Genomic DNA, 22,317 nt, shown 5'->3' with positions numbered 1-22,317 from the left:
GGAAACAAACTGTTGGACAATAAGTAAGACATTGTTCCATGTATTTGTCTGGCTGATATCTAGAACAGAGGATTATATGATCACTTATCTTAAATGGCGTGTTCTAGTTCAACAGAGTTTAAAGAGCTACGATTGCTGATCGGTTCCTGAAGTCATACTTGCAACTATAGTTATTAGACTTATCCAAGTAGGAGACTGTTGGATATAGTGACTAAGTTCATAACTATATTTGGTATGTACTTGACCCGACCCGACATGGTCCATTTGGGTTGCACTTCACCCGAACAGTTTATGGATAATATTTGAGAATAGTACAAGTTATGATTTATTAATATATTATAAGTTCTAATATATTAATATAAGATGATATTATTTAATTAGTAGTGATCTATAATTAATCTAGGATTAATTTAGTGATCAAAGATATTACTAATTAAATATGGGCTTCTATATTTATATTGTGTGGGCTAATGCTTATTTGGAATCGGCTAGGCTTGGATGGAAAAGTCCATGGATACTCCATGGAGCTTTAACCCATGGATCTCATGGAAATGAAGAGACATGGGTATTAGGGTTTAACCTAATCCACCACACTATATAAAGGAGGCTTTGGTTCTTGAAATGACTAGTTGACACTTGTTGAGGTGAGGGCATTTTCAAGATAGTAGTATCTATTCTCTCAAAGTTCCAAGTTTGTGGTGATTTGTGACTTTCATTTGAGGCATCCACATTATTGGTGCTAGGCTCTAGAACTCCAAGCAATCTACTACAACTACAAGGTAAGTATATCTTCTAGCTTATTTGATTCATGTTCCCCATGCCATGCTAGTTAGGATATAAACCTTGGAAAATTAATTATTTGCATGTATCTTAGACAAACATAGATCCAAGGTTTATTAGGGTTGCATGTACACTTAGGAAGTGTTAGAATGCTCAAAACCCATCACGATCTACTTGGGCTTCCTTGATCTGTGAGTCTAGGGAGATTGGATGGTGATTGATAGGGTCTTTAGATGATGACATGAATACTCCTATTGGCTTAGGGAATCAACTACCACATTAGCCTTGCCTGGATGGCATTTGATCTCGCACTCATAATCATTTAATAGTTCGATCCATCTCCGCTATCTCATGCTTAGTTTCCTTTTGATTTAGAATGTGTTGGAGGCTCTTGTGGTTTGTAAAGATGGCGCACTTGGTACCGTATAGGTAATGCCTCCAAATTTTTAGGGCGAAGACCACCGCTCCCAATTCCAGGTCATGCGGAGCATAATTCACTTCGTGAGTTTTTAGTTGTCTGGATTCATAAGCAATTACCTTCCCGCGTTGCATAAGAACACAACCTAAACCCTGATTCGAAGCATCACAGTAAACTATGAAGTCTATGATTCCCTCTGGTAAGGATAGCACTTTAGAACTATAGAGGGCTTGCTTCAAGGTTTGGAAAGAGATCTCTTGCTTCTCCGTCCAGTTGAATGGTATACCTTTCTATGTCAATGTGGTAAGGGGTTTGGCTATCTTAGAAAAGTTCTGAATGAACCTTCGATAGTAGCCTGCGAGTCCTAAGAATTTACGAATTTCCGTTGGCGTTGATGGAATCGACCAACCTTCAATGGCCTTTACTTTGGAGGGATCTACATGTATTTCCTTCCTGGCTAACTACATGTCCCAAGAAATTCACACTGCGGAGCCAAAACTCGCACTTGGGAAGTTTCGCATATAACTTTTCAGCTTGAAAGGTCTTTAAGATCTGTCGGAGGTGTTGGCTATGATCTTCTTCACTTCACGAGTACATGAGGATGTCATCGATGAAAATGATTACAAATTTATCAAGAAATGGGCGGCAGACTCGATTCATGAGGTCCATGAATGTGGCAGGGGCATTTGTTAGACCGAAGGGCATCATGATGAATTCGTAATAACCATATCGAGTTTGGAAAGTAGTCTTAGAAATGTCCTCATCTCGGACTTTGAGTTGATGATAACCAGATCTCAGATCTATCTTAGAAAAGTAACTAGCTTCTTGGAGCTGATCGAATGGATCATCAATTCGTGGAAGTGGGTAACGGTTTTTGATAGTGAGTTTATTCAGTTCCCTATAGTCAGTGCACATCCTGAAGGATCCGTCTTTCTTTTTAATGAAAAGAACCAGAGCTTCCCATGGAGAGAGGCTTGGTCTAATGATCCTTTATTCAAGAGTTCACTTAGTTGGCTTGACAATTATTGCATTACAGCAGGAGCCAACCTATAGGGTGATTTGGCGATTGGAGTGGCTCCAGGAACTAGGTAGATTCGGAATTCGATTTGTCGTTCTAGGGGTATTCCAGGAAGTTCCTCTGAAAACACATCTGGGAAGTCACATGCCACTGGAATGTTTTGAATGCTCGCTTCCTCTTTGGTCTTATCCTCCACGTGAGAAAAGAATGTGTCGTTCTTCATTTGTGAGCACTTTTGAGCCCTGATTCTCGGGATAAGGCGAAGGTTTGCACCGGGTTTATCTCTGCAGATTATTAGGGTTTCGTGGTTAGGAAGATGAAGGCAAACGGCCTTCTCGTGGCACTTAATATCGGCATGATGGGAGCTTAACCAATCAATGCCGATGAACACACAAAAACTCCTAATATTTACAGGCATTAAGTTTATTTCGAATATATGCTTGCTTAGAGTTATTTCACACCCTACATAGATATCCTTAGTTGATTCAGTCTTCCCATTAGCCATTTCCACCGTGAAGGCTTCATTGAGCTTCTAGGGTTGTTGCTTAGTAAATGTTTGAACTTATTACTCACAAAACTTTGCTATGCTCCACTATCAAATAAATGCATGCATATGAGTTGTTAAGCAGAAACGTACCGGTGTCAATGGCTGGGTCCTGCATTGCTTCACCCTGGCCCATTGTCAATACTCTTCCTGCTGCACCTGTCCCTTGATTGCTCACGTTGGGACAGTTTCGCCTGATATGCCCAGTTTTCCTACATCCGTAACAGGTATAACTAGCTCCCGTATTGTGGTTGTTGTTTTTGTTGTTGTTGGTTGTCATCTGGTTCTGTTGAAGCTGAGTCCTATGATACTTCGCTGTGTGGCCCTTCCGGTTGCACCTTGTGCAACTCATCTCTCTGCAATCCCCGTGATGGTGGATTTGCATTTGTTACAATTGGGGAGATTTCCCGAGTACTGCTTGGAAGCATTTGGTGTGGATGAGGTTGGAGCATGTGGTGTGGTAGTGCCTTGTGTTGCAATATGGATGGACACCGTTTGTTGCTTCTTAGATGATTCCGAGTTTCGTTTTCCCTTTCTCTTGTTGTTTCTTCCATTCTTACGCTCTTCCTCATTCTTACCCTCCGCCTCCACCGTCTTGTCACCCTTCTTATTGCCATGATCGTATAGTTTCTTAGACAATCTCTTGGTGTTATCAAATGTCTTAGGGTTTGCTGCAGTGACATTCCCTTGGATAGGTTCAGTCAGTCCCCAGATAAACCTTTCAATCTTTTCTCTTCTGAGGTGATCATTCTGTGACACAGAAGAGATAGCTCACTAAACCTAGATATGTATGCGTCAATGTTGGATTTTTGGACCGTGAGATTCCACAACTCTTGCTCCATCTTTTGAATCTCATCTTTAGGGCAATATTCCGCTAACATCATCTCCTTCAGCTCTTCCCAGGGCATCGCATTTGCCACTGGGAGTGGCATGGCCTCAACGTGGCCATTCCACCAGGAGAGAGCTTGGTCCATGAACGTACAGGCTGCGAACTTGACCTTACACTCATCCAGACATTCGCAAATTTCGAATACCGACTCTACTTTCTCAATCCATCTTTTTAGGGCTATGACGTCTCCTGTCCCATTAAAGGTTCGAGGTTTGGCGTTGGTGAAGTCCTTGTAGGTGCATGCTCGTGCGGCTCCATGATTTGTTCCTTCATTTGTACTTCCAGTTCCCTGTCCATTGCCTTCTCTGTTGTTTCCATTGCGAATATGTGCAAGTGATGCAGTGACCGCAACGGACACTGCTGCCTGGAATGCAACCGAGTTAATTTTTGGAGGCAACGGCTCGGGGTTTCCACAGGTGGGTCGTTGAGGCATCCTTCTGTCATGGAACGGAAAGATGTTGAGTGCCTATTGTTCTTACGACTTTGTGATCCTATAGGCTAAGTGTATAACATGTACTTAAGTAATTTCACACATTGACAGAAAACATGGAAGTATAGCACATAGCAGATAACAACACCATGATAAAACATAAAGCATTTTTATTAATACTAATAGGCTTGCTACATGAAAAGTTGCCAAAAAGGCATACAGTACATATAAAATCCGGCATCATGATGACACTATGAGTAGTGTAATCACTTAAACATAGAGTTGACAGTACGTAGGGTGGTACGCGTTAGAAGGAGCAAATTCTTAGTAGGAGATATGGTTGGTTTCACATATTGTGACACCTATATAGCAAGTAGTAGAGCAAGTCCCATTGGTAGTGCTGATGATGGCACTCAATCGTCGAGCTGACGTATCAGAAGTTCAGCCAGTTCATTTGCCTCTTGGGTGATTACCTCAACCCTTTGCTCGGCTAGTACAGCCCTTGCTTCGGTCATAAAGAGTTGACGCTTGAGATTTGTTATTACTTCCTCAAGAGAGCGTAAATGGTATGCATCACCCCTCTGAACCATGTGTGGATCTGATGGGGCTTTCGATAGGTGGGGTTCATTGCACGCCTCCTCAACATCCTTTCCTTCATCTGACTCCCGGTCAGACTCGTCGTATTCGTAATCAGTTACCACATACTTTCCCGGTTCCACTTCGGGTCCCACCTGTTGACCCATGGCAGGGCCCCCTTCGGGGTTTTCTTCAGGGTCCTCCTCAAGAACTCCTTGAGCCACTAGCGCTTGGTAGAAGTGTACCCCTTGCTGATCATCATCCATGGTGAATGCATGGGGCGTGGGAACGAGACATGTTTTGATTACTCTCATAGTATTTTTCATTATTAGTGTTTGGATTCCCTAGAGTTATTGGAGAGTGGGTAGGCTTTCGGATTCATTTCCCGCTACAGTTACTCCCGAAAACATGTTGGTCATATTCTAAATAAATATAGTTGATCAGGCTATATTTATCCCAAATATGACTACATAACTGCCAGGTTTAACCATAGTGTTCAATCCCTAATATGACTACACAAGTGTTGATTTTTTTGTTTTGTTCAGAGTTGTTTAGTCCCATTGTGTTTATAGTTGCATATCATGTATGGTTAGACATGCTAGTTCACTATAAAGATTGCTCTGATACCAACCTGTCACACCCCGAACCAGATGGCGGAAACGTCCGGGGGATTGTGTGACTAACAATTGAATAATCATCACAATGAATATAGATGAAACATAACACATTCATCACCCATATTACATAATACAACCAACATTGTTCACATCAAGTACATTGTTAAAATACACAAATTCTAATTGTTCAAAGTACGATAAGTGACATTACATAAACAAAACCAAACACACTCGCATATCTTCCAGCTTAACGATTACCTAAGAATACAAGTTATTTTGAAAACGGTCAACATATATAATGTTGGTGAGTTCATAAGTATGGTTGAATAGAAATCTTGTATCTTTCGTAAAAACCCAGAAAATCCGATATTTTCTGTAAATTGTAACAACCCGTTATTTCAAGTCAGTAAAAATCGAGTCCTGTAACCTCTTTGAGAAAGGAATTAGAATATCATCGAAAAATGAAGTATTCAAAAACTCTATTTGGAGTACACTATGTGGTAGTTATCGTCTTAAGGTTTCCAAACATATAAATAACACAAAAATCTGAATTATAATGAAGAAGTTATGATCATTCAAAGCCTTACGACAAAAACCGGCAATACAATGTTGCATAAAAACGCAAAGTTCCAATAAAACACTTTCCGACCTTAGGTGTCTAAATGAAAGTCGTAGATATCATTAAACTACAAACATGCATAAAAAGAACGCTCAAATCAGACATCGTATGAATAAGTTATGAATTTTTTTTAAAGAAATTCCTTAATCACGTCATTTTAATAAATAAATAATAAAAATAATTCTGGAATTTGCCAATGGAATCTAAATGAAAGTTGTAGATCGTAGTCTCACCTTCGCGGGGATATAAAGAACGTCAAAAACGGGGTTCGTATGAAGGAGATATGAATTTTCGAAGTTTGATAAATAATTTATATATAATTTTTATTCAAAATTCGGTATTATCCGAAGAGGAGTCAGCCTAGGGCTGTAGTACGCGCCGCGTACCCTCGTACGCCCCGCGTACCCGAGGAACTTGGCCTCAAACCGTCCACGCCGCCCTATGCAAGGCACCCGACCCACCCGTCCGACCCGACGTCCCATCCGACCCGACTGCCTGAGCCGTCCCATCCGAGGCCGAGGCAGTCGAGGCTTCGGTCACGCATGACGTACACGTACGCGCTGCGTACGAGCGTACGCCCCGCGTACGAGGCCTCTCAGGCCCCCCTATAAATAGCATGCGAGGGTTCCCGGGAAAAGGGCCAATTCTCTCTCCTTTTTCTTGCGTTTTACCTCGTTTTCCGTGCTCGCACTACCCCGAAGCCCTGGTCATTTTGTGCAAGTCCCGAAGGCCGATCTTTCTCCCGAGGAATCCCGAGATTTCCGAGGAAAATCCATTTCCCGAGACGAAACTCTGCCCGGTTTTCCATCTTGCTATCTTCAAGTTTTCAAGTGAGTTCATACCCCTTTCAAACACACTTTAAATACATTTTTAAATGCTTTTATACTCTTTTAGGGGGGGGGGGGAATACAAGTAAACATACGGTTATTATCGTGTATTTTATAAAGTTTCACTTCACTTGTGTTATCAGATAAACCACTTGGAACTCATTACTATTATGGAAAACTCTTGTCATACTTTGTGTGCATTAGACTTATACGATGTATATAATGGTCTTTCATTGTTAAATCTTTTTATACATTCTAAAAATTTATGATTTTGCTTTATCAAACATTGTGAAAAGGGATAAACTTTGCATACAAAACTATCACTTTAATATCAACTTAATTGAGAATCTATGAGCCGTGTACATCTTCAAACGTTACTTTCTTTATTAGAAAGTACTGCAGTAAGTCCTGTTTATAACCAGAATCTCCCGCGACGAGAACGTGTCAAATGTGTATAGATCTATACGGGAAGTCATGATCCCGCGCCCTGACTGTTAGCTACAGTCCGTCTTTTGGGGTGACAGTTGTCATAGCACTGCGACGCCTGAAGAACGTCGTTACAGGCATATTATGTTTAGTATGGTTATAAAACTAATCGGATATACAATTATTATGGTATTATGCTTTTATGAACGAATAGCTAATAAAACTATTCTTTAGCTAACGATTGCGATCTTCGTATAGCTTTATTATATAAAACTATGACACAACTTACGAGAACGTCGGTTTCTTGCAAATTTTCGGTCTTAGAGACTACCATTTATTTTAGGAAAATAAGGGTTTCTCCTGCATACAAACCAAACAACTAATAGGAAAATAAGGGATTTTCCTGGTGCAATCATTTACAATTTACAATACGAACATTTATATGCATTTCATGCTTTTATAAGAAAATAAGGGTTTTTCTTGGGAAAACACAACCATTCGTATTTCAACCATTAGGGAAAATATGAGATTTTCTGGATCTAATACATTCATTTGCAACACAACAAATCACAACTCTTTACATTTGAAATGCTACGTTTTCTGGAAAACATACACCCATTTTGGAATGGCATCCAATTTTTCTAAACTACTTATGGACTCACCAACTTAATTGTTGACACTTTTTCTTTGAAATAACTTGTATTCTCAGGGAACCGCTAAGCAGGTTTGGGAATCAACTTTTGGGATTAACGCGCTGGCGTTAATTACTTCTTTTGAATGATATTTATGTATTTATCTTTTGAACATGTAATGAATACTCTATGTAAACATCTTGGAAACTTTAATTTATATGGTGGTGTGTACTTTCCTTTCTATGAACTGTTATGATACTGGATATGACGTCCTCCGCCCCCGAACGTTTCCGCCGTTCTGGTTTGGGGGTGTGACATAAATTGTCTGACAATGATGTGTAAATCGAGTATAAATGCATGAATGAAATTTATAGTTATAACTTGTATGCGTGTATTGTATCGTGAATAAGTGATAATTGTATATGACTATTTCTCCCAGAAAATCCGATATTTTCTGCCTTGGGAGAATTTCATATATACCCTTATTAAATGTTTAAATATCGTATTTACTCGACTTAAAATCTAAATATCATATTTACCCTTCCTAATGTTTTAAAATATCGTATTTTCCATAATCTATTTTTTAAAAAGATTTTATTATTTAATAATCATTTTTTATAATTGAATTTTTTTTTAAAATAGAATAAATAATAAAATAGACAATAATACCCTCATCTAGACCCTAATACCCTTACCTTACCTGTTCAAAATCGTAAATCGTAGGAATCCTTTGAGATGAGGTTTCTGGTCGTCTTCATAGGATCGCCGGTTAAAAACATGGCTTTTATCTTGTTTCCTATTGTTTTTGCCTGCGTTTTATCTCGGTCAATAACCATCTCAAGCAATTACTTGATTCTTCTAAACCACCTCTAGTTTATCTATTAAAGGTCATCCCTCTTGATCGAAAAAGGTTAATCCATGGTAACCACTACCACCATTCCATCTTTTTCCCTTTCTTCTTCCTTCGAAAACTAAAATTGACATATAAAGATCCAATTTTATTGATGTTACACAAGTGATTTGTGAACTCAAGCTCACAATTCAAAAGCTTGAAAGTAATGAAAAACCCATATAACAAGGTCTTGGATCTCTTCTTTGTCACTGATCACTTGTACGCCCTTTTGAAATATTGTATATAAGCTATTAATTTGAGTTAGCAGGACCTGGATATGAGAGCCAAAAAGGGTTTACTTCTATTTCAGAAGAAATCGTTGATGAATTGTTTAGTTGTCAGCTTGCCACCAAGTAAGATGATCGTTCATAAGCTCTTAGCAGACATATTGGATGTTAAAAGTTGTTATTACTGTTGATAATTTAACAAACCCATCTGATACTTTTGCTTCAAATGCAATGCCTTGATCATAAAGCTCTCACAATTTAAAGATCTCCAAATACTGCAATATCAAGGTGTATTGACGAAGGTAATGGAGGGTGGATTGACGAAGATCCTGAAGAATACGAAGAGCCTATAGAGTTGGAGGGAGGGGATGACTCTGGCACGGATTCGGAGCCAGAAATTATAAATCCACCAATCCCACAATCTCCCATCCACGTGAGGAATTTCCAAGGACCCACTCCAGTGTGGGGAAGTCATCTCCATCATTGGAGCCAACAACAAAGCTTACGCCCTCCATACGGCATGTGCCGAGACTTCTATGATGTGAGAGGCGGGGGATCAGCCGACCGAGCACTTCCGGTCATGGTTGGCAAACTCGCCAACCAGTGCTATCAATCCGGAGTGCAAGCCAATCGAATCCGAGAGGTCAATGTGGAAGTACAAATCCACACGGCCGATATCAACCCCCTAGAGTTGTTGCAGAACGACATCCACATTCGTGCCGAAGCGTTTCAAGTACAAGCAAATGCGGCCTTCGCAGAATTAAGAGAACAACAAGCTGCGTTTGATAGACGCCTCATGGAGTCGAAGCAGTCCGACACGGAGTCGAGCTCCAAACGCAAAGCGCACCGCAAGTAGTACTTGCCCAACTCTCAAATTTTGTTATAAATTAGGACTTCGGATAAAAGTATTATTTTCTTTAAATTGTTCTGTAATCGGAGGCCTTTAGAAAGGCCAAGAAATTTTGTCTAGACCCCGCTGTAACACAACTATATGTTTAATATATATATATATATATATATATATATATATATATATATATATATATATATATAAGGGTATACCCCTTTTCTTGTTGTTGTTAATCATGCACAAATCGTTCGGTTCGATGGTACATCTATTCAAACTTTACTTTCAAGCTCAAAACATTGTGTCAGTCAAACCCAACTTCTTAGAACTATTAGAAGTTAACTCAAATCATTCAACTCTGAACTGCCAAAACTTATAAATTTTTCCATATTTTTTTTTTCTTTTGGCGGCACGATGCCTCCTCGTCCAAACCTAAGGCCCAGGCCGGGCACGGTACCACCACCACCTCCACCACCAGCTTATGATCCAGCCATGGTTCAGGCTGCTATCACAGCAGCAGTAACTGCAGCCCTCTCGCAAATAAACTCCCACGGGAATGGAGGGGCGGGAAGCAGCACGAATCATCCAAATCATGGCACTGGTCATGGCCAAGGAAGAGAAAGTACTTACAAGGAGTTCTCTAACGCTAAGCCAAAAACTTTTAATGGAACTGGGGGAGTCATTGCACTAATGCAATGGTTCGAGAAGACCGAAACGGTCTTCGAGATCTGCTCATGCCTAGAAGCAAGCAAATTCAAGTTCGCTGCTTGCACTTTCGTAGATCGAGCCCTCACTTGGTGGAAAAGCCATGTGAATTCAGTGATGCTCACTGTCGCCAACGCCATGAGTTGGGACGACCTAAAGGTTCTATTACTGGAAGAATACTGCCCAAGGGGTGAAGTGCAAAAGCTTGAGCAGGAGCTCTGGAATCTGAAAATGACGGGGTCTGACCTAGTCACCTACACAGCTAGGTTCAACGACCTCGCTGCACTGTGCCCTACCATGGTCAACCCAGAATCAAAGAAGGTTGAAAGGTACATTTGGGGGTTGTCACCCCAGATTCAAGGACATGTCCTAGCTTCCGGCCCTGTTACCTACAACAGCGCTAAATGCCTAGCTCAGCGACTCATCGACCACGGAGTAAAACCCAGTATCATTTCAACAACCGCAAATCCACCTAGGGAGGCTCAGAGCCAGAGTTGGCCTTGGAACAAAAGGAGGGGACAAACTCTCCAGGAAAACCCCAAGAAACAACAAGTAACAGCGACCCACGCTATGACTGTGCCTGTGAACCCTACCCCCACAAGCTCATATAATGGGAAACTTCCTAAATGCGACCGATGCAGCTTCCACCACCACGGTCCTTGCCCTGATCTTCAGTGCACCAAGTGTAATAAGAAGGGACATACAGCCCGCTATTGCAAAGGGCCAACCCAACCATCCGTCCCCACTACTAATACCGGGGTAAGTCGCGCCTGCTTTGAGTGCGGAAACACGGGGCACTACCGCAGGGACTGCCCAAAGGCAAACAACCGGAATACCGGCGAAAGGGGACGAGTTTTCGCAATGGGACAAGATGAAGCCATTGCGGACCCTACTGTTGTTACGGGTACGTTTCTTCTCGATAACTCGTATGCATGCATTTTGTTTGATAGTGGAGCGGAAAGGAGTTTTGTGAGTCACGACTTTAAAGGCCTGCTAAAATCAATACCACAATCATTAAGGGAACCATTCATAGTAGAAATGGCCAACGGGAAAACCGAAGGCACTAAGGAGATATACTTAAACTGCACCCTAACTTTAAACAATAATCCCTTTTCAATCAACCTCATGCCAATCTCGATTAAGAGTTTCGATGTCATCATTGGCATGGATTGGCTGAGTTCTCATCATGCGGACATTCTATGTTACGATAAGGCCGTTCGCCTTAATCTGCCAACCGGCGAAACTTTCATTGTCTTGGGCGACAAACCAAGTACCACTCTTCGTATCATCTCAAGTATCCAAGCTCGGAAATGCCTACGCAAGGAGTGTCACGCATTCTTGGCACATGTTGTAGATGTGAAACGCGAAGTCCAAGACATCAAGAGTGTGCCCGACGTGCGCGATTTTCCCGACGTTTTTCCTGAGGACCTTCCGGGAATACCACCCGCAAGACAAGTGGAGTTCCAAATCGATCTAGTTCCCGGAGCTACCCCAGTAGCCAAAGCACCCTATCGGTTAGCCCCGGCAGAGATGCAAGAGCTATCCAGCCAACTGAATGAACTACTTGGAAAAGGATTCATCAGGCCGAGCTTCTCGCCATGGGGAGCACCCGTACTGTTCGTGAAAAAGAAGGATGGGTCATTCAGAATGTGCATCGACTACCGGGAACTCAACAAACTTACCATCAAGAACCGATACCCCCTACCCCGAATCGATGACTTATTCGACCAACTCCAAGGAGCCAACTACTTCTCCAAGATCGATCTGAGGTCGGGATATCACCAGCTGCGAGTCCTGGAGAGCGATATTCCCAAGACGGCCTTCCGAACACGATACGGACATTACGAGTTCGTAGTGATGCCGTTCGGACTAACCAATGCCCTGACCGTATTCATGGATCTAATGAATCAGGTATGTCGTCCATTCTTGGATAAATTCGTGATAGTATTCATAGACGACATACTCATTTATTCAAAGAATAAAGAAGAGCATGGTCGACATCTGAGGCAAGTTTTAGAGACATTACGGACTGAGAGACTGTATGCAAAATTCTCAAAATGTGAATTTTGGATTAGAAAGGTGGACTTCCTCGGTCACGTGGTCAGCAAGGAAGGAATCCACGTGGATCCATCAAAAATCAAGGCTATCAAAAACTAGTCTACGCCAACTACACCAACAGAAATTCGCCAATTCCTAGGTCTTGCTAGTTATTACCGAAGGTTCATCCAGAATTTCTCCAGCATCGCAAAGCCTCTTACCACCTTAACCCAGAAAGGTGTGACCTACAATTGGGGAGAAAAGCAAGATGCTGCATTTCAGACTTTGAAACAGGCCCTTTGCAGTGCGCCCATCCTTTCTCTCCCAGAAGGGATCGAAGATTTTGTGGTGTACTACGACGCTTCGAAGCAAGGGCTGGGCTGTGTACTAATGCAGAGGGGACAGGTTATTGCATATGCCTCACGACAACTAAAAACGCATGAGGTCAATTACACCACTCATGATTTAGAACTTGGGGCGGTGGTCTTCGCTCTTAAAATCTGGCGACACTACCTATATGGTACCAGATGCACTATCTTTCCAGACCACAAGAGCCTACAACACATCTTCGACCAGAAGGAGTTGAACATGAGGCAGCGACGTTGGGTTGAATTGCTCAACGACTACGAATGTGAGATTCGCTATCATCCAGGAAAGGCTAACGTCGTGGCAGATGCCCTTAGTCGTAAGGAGTACTCTGGCCGAAGAGTGAAGTCATTAGCCATGTCAATCCATTCGCACCTGTCGACACAAGTCAAGGAAGCTCAAATAGAGGCCCTGAAACCCGAAAACGTGACAAGTGAGACCCTTAGGGGAATGGACAAGAATTTAGAAGTCAAGAGTGACGGAGCACGCTACCTCATGAACCGAATATGGACGCCCAAGTTTGGTGGACTTAGAGAGGTAGTTATGAGCGAGGCACACAAGACTCCATACTCCGTACACCCCGGGTCAGACAAGATGTATCAAGATCTCAAACAACTCTACTGGTGGCCAAACATGAAAGCAGAGATCGCTACATATGTGAGCAAGTGTTTGACTTGCGCCAAGATCAAAATAGAACACCAGAAACCCTCAGGACTACTCCAACAACCTGAAATTCCTGAGTGGAAATGGGAGCAGATTTCTATGGACTTCATAACGAAACTGCCCAAAACTCAGGGTGGCCAAGATACTATTTGGGTAATCTTCGATAGATTAACCAAGTCCGCTCATTTCCTACCGATCAAGGAAACTGATAAAATGGAAAAGCTATCGAGAATCTACATCTGAGAGATCGTACGACTCCATGGAGTGCCAATGTCTATCATCTCGGATAGAGACAGCAGATTCACGTCTAGATTCTGGAAATCGTTGCAAAAATCCATGGGAACAAGATTGGACATGAGTACAACCTATCACCCCCAAACTGACGGACAGAGCGAAAGAACGATCCAAACCTTGGAAGACATGTTGCGAGCATGTGTAATCGACTTTGGTAAAGCATGGGATGTTCACTTACCTTTGGTTGAGTTCTCTTATAACAATAGTTATCATACCAGTATCAATACTGCTCCATTTGAAGCCCTTTACGGCCGTAAGTGCAGATCACCTCTGTGCTGGACGGAAGTGGGCGACACACAACTAGCAAAAGGTCTAGCCCCTGATAGCACCCTCACTGGTCCAGAGATCATCAGAGAAACTACTGAAAAGATCGTGCAAATACGAGAACGACTGAGATCCTCGAGGGATAGGCAAAAGAGCTATGCCGACAAAAGACGTAAACCCTTGGAATTTCAGATTGGCGATCGGGTACTACTGAAGGTTTCACCCTGGAAGGGAATGATACACTTTGGAAAGCGTGGGAAGCTGAATCCTAGGTACATTGGACCCTTTGAAATCATTTCAAGGGTTGGTCCAATAGCCTACAAACTCCGACTTCCAATAGAGCTTAACAAAGTACATCCAGTATTCCACATATCAAACCTGAAGAAGTGTTTGTCCGACGAAACACTTGTAATTCCACTCGATGAGATCGAACTAAATGAAAATCTTAACTTTGTGGAAGAACCCGTCGAGATCATGGATAGGGAAATTAAACGAACTAAACAGAGTCGCATTCCAATAGTAAAGGTCCGATGGAATGCTAAGAGGGGACCTGAGTTCACGTGGGAACGAGAAGATCAAATGCAACAGAAGTATCCACATCTCTTCCCCAGCCCCTAAGACTCTTCTTTTGTATTAAAATTTCGGGACGAAATTCCCTCTAACGGGGGGATGATGTAACAACCCGTTATTTCAAGTTAGTAAAAATCGAGTCCTGTAACCTCTTTGAGAAAGGAATTAGAATATCATCGAAAAATGAAGTATTCAAAAACTCTATTTGGAGTACACTATGTGGTAGTTATCGTCTTAAGGTTTCCAAACATATAAATAACACAAAAATCTGAATTATAATGAAGAAGTTATGATCATTCAAAGCCTTACGACAAAAACCGGCAATACAATGTTGCATAAAAACGCAAAGTTTCAATAAAACACTTTCCGACCTTAGGTGTCTAAATGAAAGTCGTAGATATCATTAAACTACAAACATGCATAAAAAGAACGCTCAAATCAGACATCGTATGAATAAGTTATGAATTTTTTTTAAAGAAATTCCTTAATCACGTCATTTTAATAAATAAATAATAAAAATAATTCCGGAATTAACCAATGGAATCTAAATGAAAGTTGTAGATCGTAGTCTCACCTTCGCGGGGATATAAAGAACGTCAAAAACGGGGTTCGTATGAAGGAGATATGAATTTTCGAAGTTTGATAAATAATTTATATATAATTTTTATTCAAAATTCGGTATTATCCGAAGAGGAGTCAGCCTAGGGCTGTAGTACGCGCCGCGTACCCTCGTACGCCCCGCGTACCCGAGGAACTTGGCCTCAAACCGTCCACGCCGCCCTATGCAAGGCACCCGACCCACCCGTCCGACCCGACGTCCCATCCGACCCGACTGCCTGAGCCGTCCCATCCGAGGCCGAGGCAGTCGAGGCTTCGGTCACGCATGACGTACGCGTACGCGCTGCGTACGAGGCCTCTCAGGCCCCCCTATAAATAGCATGCGAGGGTTCCCGGGAAAAGGGCCAATTCTCTCTCCTTTTTCTTGCGTTTTACCTCGTTTTCCGTGCTCGCACTACCCCGAAGCCCTGGTCATTTTGTGCAAGTCCCGAAGGCCGATCTTTCTCCCGAGGAATCCCGAGATTTCCGAGGAAAATCCATTTCCCGAGACGAAACTCTGCCCGGTTTTCCATCTTGCTATCTTCAAGTTTTCAAGTGAGTTCATACCCCTTTCAAACACACTTTAAATACATTTTTAAATGCTTTTATACTCTTTTAGGGGGGGGAATACAAGTAAACATACGGTTATTATCGTGTATTTTATAAAGTTTCACTTCACTTGTGTTATCAGATAAACCACTTGGAACTCATTACTATTATGGAAAACTCTTGTCATACTTTGTGTGCATTAGACTTATACGATGTATATAATGGTCTTTCATTGTTAAATCTTTTTATACATTCTAAAAATTTATGATTTTGCTTTATCAAACATTGTGAAAAGGGATAAACTTTGCATACAAAACTATCACTTTAATATCAACTTAATTGAGAATCTATGAGCCGTGTACATCTTCAAACGTTACTTTCTTTATTAGAAAGTACTGCAGTAAGTCCTGTTTATAACCAGAATCTCCCGCGACGAGAACGTGTCAAATGTGTATAGATCTATACGGGAAGTCATGATCCCGCGCCCTGACTGTTAGCTACAGTCCGTCTTTTGGGGTGACAGTTGTCATAGCACTGCGACGCCTGAAGAACGTCGTTACAGGCATATTATGTTTAGTATGGTTATAAAACTCATCGGATATACAATTATTATGGTATTATGCTTTTATGAACGAATAGCTAATAAAACTATTCTTTAGCTAACGATTGCGATCTTCGTATAGCTTTATTATATAAAACTATGACACAACTTACGAGAACGTCGGTTTCATGCAAATTTTCGGTCTTAGAGACTACCATTTATTTTAGGAAAATAAGGGTTTCTCCTGCATACAAACCAAACAACTAATAGGAAAATAAGGGATTTTCCTGGTGCAATCATTTACAATTTACAATACGAACATTTATATGCATTTCATGCTTTTATAAGAAAATAAGGGTTTTTCTTGGGAAAACACAACCATTCGTATTTCAACCATTAGGGAAAATATGAGATTTTCTGGATCTAATACATTCATTTGCAACACAACAAATCACAACTCTTTACATTTGAAATGCTACGTTTTCTGGAAAACATACACCCATTTTGGAATGGCATCCAATTTTTCTAAACTACTTATGGACTCACCAACTTAATTGTTGACACTTTTTCTTTGAAATAACTTGTATTCTCAGGGAACCGCTAAGCAGGTTTGGGAATCAACTTTTGGGATTAACGCGCTGGCGTTAATTACTTCTTTTGAATGATATTTATGTATTTATCTTTTGAACATGTAATGAATACTCTATGTAAACATCTTGGAAATTTTAATTTATATGGTGGTGTGTACTTTCCTTTCTATGAACTGTTATGATACTGGATATGACGTCCTCCGCCCCCGAACGTTTCCGCCGTTCTGGTTTGGGGGTGTGACATAAATTGTCTGACAATGATGTGTAAATCGAGTATAAATGCATGAATGAAATTTATAGTTATAACTTGTATGCGAGTATTGTATCGTGAATAAGTGATAATTGTATATGACTATTTCTCCCAGAAAATCCGATATTTTCTGCCTTGGGAGAATTTCATATATACCCTTATTAAATGTTTAAATATCGTATTTACCCGACTTAAAATCTAAATATCATATTTACCCTTCCTAATGTTTTAAAATATCGTATTTTCCATAATCTATTTTTTAAAAAGATTTTATTATTTAATAATCATTTTTTATAATTGAATTTTTTTTTAAAATAGAATAAATAATAAAATAGACAATAATACCCTCATCTAGACCCTAATACCCTTACCTTACCTGTTCAAAATCGTAAATCGTAGGAATCCTTTGAGATGAGGTTTCTGGTCGTCTTCATAGGATCGCCGGTTAAAAACATGGCTTTTATCTTGTTTCCTATTGTTTTTGCCTGCGTTTTATCTCGGTCAATAACCATCTCAAGCAATTACTTGATTCTTCTAAACCACCTCTAGTTTATCTATTAAAGGTCATCCCTCTTGATCGAAAAAGGTTAATCCATGGTAACCACTACCACCATTCCGTCTTTTCCCTTTCTTCTTCCTTCGAAAACTAAAATTGACATATAAAGATCCAATTTTATTGATGTTACACAAGTGATTTGTGAACTCGAGCTCACAATTCAAAAGCTTGAAAGTAATGAAAAACCCATATAACAAGGTCTTGGATCTCTTCTTTGTCACTGATCACTTGTAAGCCCTTTTGAAATATTGTATATAAGCTATTAATTTGAGTTAGCAGGACCTGGATATGAGAGCCAAAAAGGGTTTACTTCTATTTCAGAAGAAATCGTTGATGAATTGTTTAGTTGTCAGCTTGCCACCAAGTAAGATGATCGTTCATAAGCTCTTAGCAGACATATTGGATGTTAAAAGTTGTTATTACTGTTGATAATTTAACAAACCCATCTGATACTTTTGCTTCAAATGCAATGCCTTGATCAGAAAGCTCTCACAATTTAAAGATCTCCAAATACTGCAATATCAAGGTGTATATACTCAAATTGACTTCATAATACTATTTATTTTGTTTGATGTTTGAAATGAATAGGTTATCTTGTTTTTATTCAGATAGCATATGGAAGAATTTCTAATAGTGTGAAAGGGTACCGAAGCTTGGACTTGTTTATACAGAAAGATGATGGAACAAAATAATGGATACTGAAAACCAAGTTGCTTTATGTTCACGTCTTAAAGAAGAGATACTACATCCATTAAGAGTCATCATCACAAACTGGGGCCCAGATGATACAGAACTTTTGCTTGCTAATCCTTCCGATTACCTGATGCATGATGCGTGTAATTTTAAGAAGGAAGATGCAGCAACAAGGGGATTAGGAGGATGTGCTGAGATCGTAAGTAGTAGGATGTTATGAAAGTAAATTAACATGTGTGATCTGAGATGTATTGGAATTTAGAAGCAAAAGGGCATTATTATCCATTTCATATGTATTTTCAATTATAAGGACTTAAGACTATGAAAAAAATATAAATCAATAAAAATTATCAAAAAAATAGATTTTGGTATATATGATATTTAAAAATATTAAGAAGGGAAAATCTGATATTTAGATATTAGGCCAGACAAATATGATATTTTGACGTTTAATAAGGGCATATACGAAATTCTACCTTATGCCTTAATGTCTAGGTTCTTGACTCGTTGATTAAGTGTTTTCGTGTTGACACAGTTAAAGAATTAATCTTCTATGTGTTTAAGTGTTGTTGAATCCCTACATGAGCCTTTATAACCATACATGATAAAGACTAAGTCGCCCGTCTTGGCATTTTCCAAACGCCGGTATTGCTCAAGATTTTGTTACCCTAGACTAGCCGAGTCTAACTGTAGCGAACAGCTCAGGTGTGGGGAGTCACCCCGTATAGATCTATACACAAACTCTCGCTTTCCCTCCAGGAAACTCTGGTTATAACTACAGGCTACGATTGTACACTCAAAGGTGCCAACCGACAAGTCTCACTAGATACTCAACCTTTCCCATTCGATGTGTTTTTCTTTCCCATGTTTAATGTTTTACGCATAGGTTATAGATTTCCCATTCCAAAGGTAAGTATCCAAATTCATAAACTACGTAGAGGTATATTTACTATCTACGAAGTATGTGAATTTTCATTACAAGCCCAATTAACAGGTAAATGGGCCACAATGGTCCAATAACATAATAAAAGGGTAATTTAGGCCCAATAGGCATGAAAATGGGCCAGAAAGGCCCAATAAACATGTAACCCATAAATTAGGCTCAAATTAACATGTAGGTGGGTCGTAAGGCTCACTAAACATGTCATGGAAAACATTAGGCTCAATATACATTTAGTTGGGCCCTTAGGGCCCAACGGCCAGGTATCATGAACATTAAGCCCAAAAATTGATTATTAACATATTCCGTTCGTTCATTTTGTTTCGTTGTTTGTATAGCTCAAAGTTTACCAAGTCGACGTTAAGAAGCTTTCTGCTTGTAAAAAAAATGACATTTTTGTCCAATGATCCTCAAATTTTTAGTTAAGGCCCAAAGTTTTGTAAAGATGACACTTTAGTCCATAACTTATAAAAAGTTGCAGTTTTGTCCCCAATGTCTATAAACTTACGGTTTTAGCCCAAAAAGTTATATTTTCACATTTAGGAACTTGTTTTGCAGAAAAGTGGTTTATTTACATTTATGACTCCAAATTTGGCCATATAACATTTTTAAACCTTAAAACTTCATGTTTTTCGCAAATTGGGCCCTAAGGCCGTGAGGCCCAAAAGTTTGGCCCAATAAGCTTAAATTTTCATTTTTGACCCTTGTAAAAGTATGCTTAGCATAAAAATATATTTTTATACATATAGGGCCTGTTTGGCCCCTATAAAAATATAAATGTCACTTTTTACCCTTATCTTTTGTTTTCTTGAAAATTTTGACCCTTAATCAAGTTTTTTTGTTGAAACTTTTTGTATCTCAAACATGTAATCATTTTTGGTTTGGTAATGTGATGTTTATAATGTAATAGTTCATAGATCTTTCCTAGATAATACTTAAATTTCAAGATTTGCTAAGATCAACCCATTATTACCAAATAAACCAAGTATTCACACAAAACATGCATCTAACACATAGATCTACACATTTTACTTGTATTCTCCCCCAAAAACAAGTAAAAATCGAAAATAGGGGGTATAAACTCACCTTTTCTAGATGTTTCGGTTTTGAAGAAGAAATGGAGAAAATTTTGGTCCTAGCAAGCTTTCTTGAGTGGATTTCGAACTTATGGAGTTCAAGAAGTGATGATTGCCTTGTGAAAACCTCCTTGAATCATAAGCAAATTTCGAGATTTTGGAAGAAGGTGTAGGATGATCTTTGAGAGTGTTTGAGAGAGTTTAGTGTATTGTGTTTGTGTGTGTTTGTTTGTCTTCGGCCGAGAATAGAAGAGGAGAGGGGAGAGAGATGGTGAAAGGACTAGCATGGATACATGATGGTTTAAAGCCTAGATGTATGTTGGATTTTTATGGAGGTGGCACTCCAAAGTCAACTTCATTTCCTTTTTTTTACTCATGGGCTGATGGTGTTGGGCTAGGGGAATGGGTAGGGTAGTTTGGGTCCAATTCTTGCCTTGGTTCGAAACTATAAGGCCCAATCATTATTTTTCGGCCCAATGGGCTCCATAGATGGGTTACGGCCCAAATAGATTAAAAGAGAGGGACTTATGGTTCACTAAGGTTAATTGGATTAGTTATGACCCAATAAGGCCCATTAGGGTTAGAATGAATCATTCTAAACCCAAGTGGTCCAAAATGTTTTAGATTCATGAATTCGGTCCAATTAGGGCTTCTATGTCCCATGAGGTTGAATTGGGTACTTATTGGTCCATTAGGCCCAATATGAAACTCCTAGTCAACCATGGACTTAAGCCATGGATCTTAGGGCTTTAGACTCTTTGATGAACATGAATGGTAAAGCAAAAGATTCATTAAGTGAGATTTACTTAGAATATAAGTTTTACAATAGTTGAATGGTTACACAGGAATAGAATTTCCTAGCTAAAATGCCAGTCGTGACAAATTACTGTAAAAATACGCTTCAAAGGTGGTTTCACGACCCCACTTCAAACTATTTTTATGTTTTCGGGGGAAGATATATGCTCGTCATAAAAAGTATACTCGATATTATATGAAAACAAAAAATGTAGTTTTTATAAGGAACCAAAAAGGGCTATTGATTGTTTTATAATTATAAACCGCTTAATATGTTGTTTATCATTATTATACAACGATATGGAACTATTGGTAGGTTTTACGTTGGTTAAAACCCGGTATTGATCTATATACAGTAGTTATATTGTGTACACGGTCTAGTAACTTGAGGTTTTAGACACATATATGCTTTCACTGTTGGAACCTTTAAATCTCAAAAATTCTACATAAGGTATTCAAATCATCAACTAAGCCTAGAAAATCTCAGTAAAATCTTGACCTGTAACCGCTAATCCCATGTGATTGAGGAAGCTGTGTATAGATATATACGGGTTAACACTCCCAACCGCAGTTGCTAGCTACAACCCAACGGTTTACGAAACACATCGGGTGACAAATTGTCCAGATATTCTTGTTTTGTTGTCTGATGTTGATGAATCATACGAAACGTATGAACTGGTGAGACACTTTCAGCACCAAAAACAAAGGCCTTAAGCATCATGGAGCAATTGTTGTAGACTCATGTAGTGCCTATTACACTGTAGAATATTATACTTGTCCAATATAAAGTATAAATATTAGGTATAAGTACCACAAAAACTTATACGTAGGGTGCTTGAATTATTGTAGGTATAGAACTTATACAATAAGTAAACAATTATACCTAGTACGCACACAATACTGTGGAACAATATATAAGTTGGCAGAAACTTATAAACTATATACTTTGATCACAAAAAACATTTTGAAACTAATGAAACAACGGTGTACTTATTAAACATATTTTATTGAAGTACACAAAGTCAAAACCACTGAACTCACCGACTATATGTTAACGTATCTTGAAACTACATATATTTTCAGGAACGT

General features: G+C 39.7%; 1 protein-coding gene and 1 pseudogene across 1 annotated transcript; one reads left to right on the top strand and one right to left on the bottom strand.

Annotated features, from left to right (window-relative positions):
• Positions 1–2,220: 2,220 nt before the first annotated feature.
• LOC145007449 (uncharacterized) lies at positions 2,221–2,721 on the bottom strand. The gene has a single exon (XM_078966385.1). The coding sequence runs from the start codon at positions 2,719–2,721 to the stop codon at positions 2,221–2,223; it is 501 nt and encodes a 166-aa protein (XP_078822511.1).
• Positions 2,722–8,945: 6,224 nt separating this feature from the next.
• LOC145007448 (ACT domain-containing protein ACR9-like) lies at positions 8,946–18,637 on the top strand (annotated as a pseudogene).
• The last annotated feature ends 3,680 nt before the right edge of the window (positions 18,638–22,317 follow it).

This window comes from Lactuca saligna, chromosome 7, assembly GCF_052625555.1.
Source record: "Lactuca saligna cultivar CGN05327 chromosome 7, ASM5262555v1, whole genome shotgun sequence".
Classification (NCBI taxonomy): domain Eukaryota; kingdom Viridiplantae; phylum Streptophyta; class Magnoliopsida; order Asterales; family Asteraceae; genus Lactuca; species Lactuca saligna.
The sequence above is the reverse complement of the archived record's forward strand: the minus strand, read 5'-3'. Positions and strand labels throughout refer to the sequence as shown.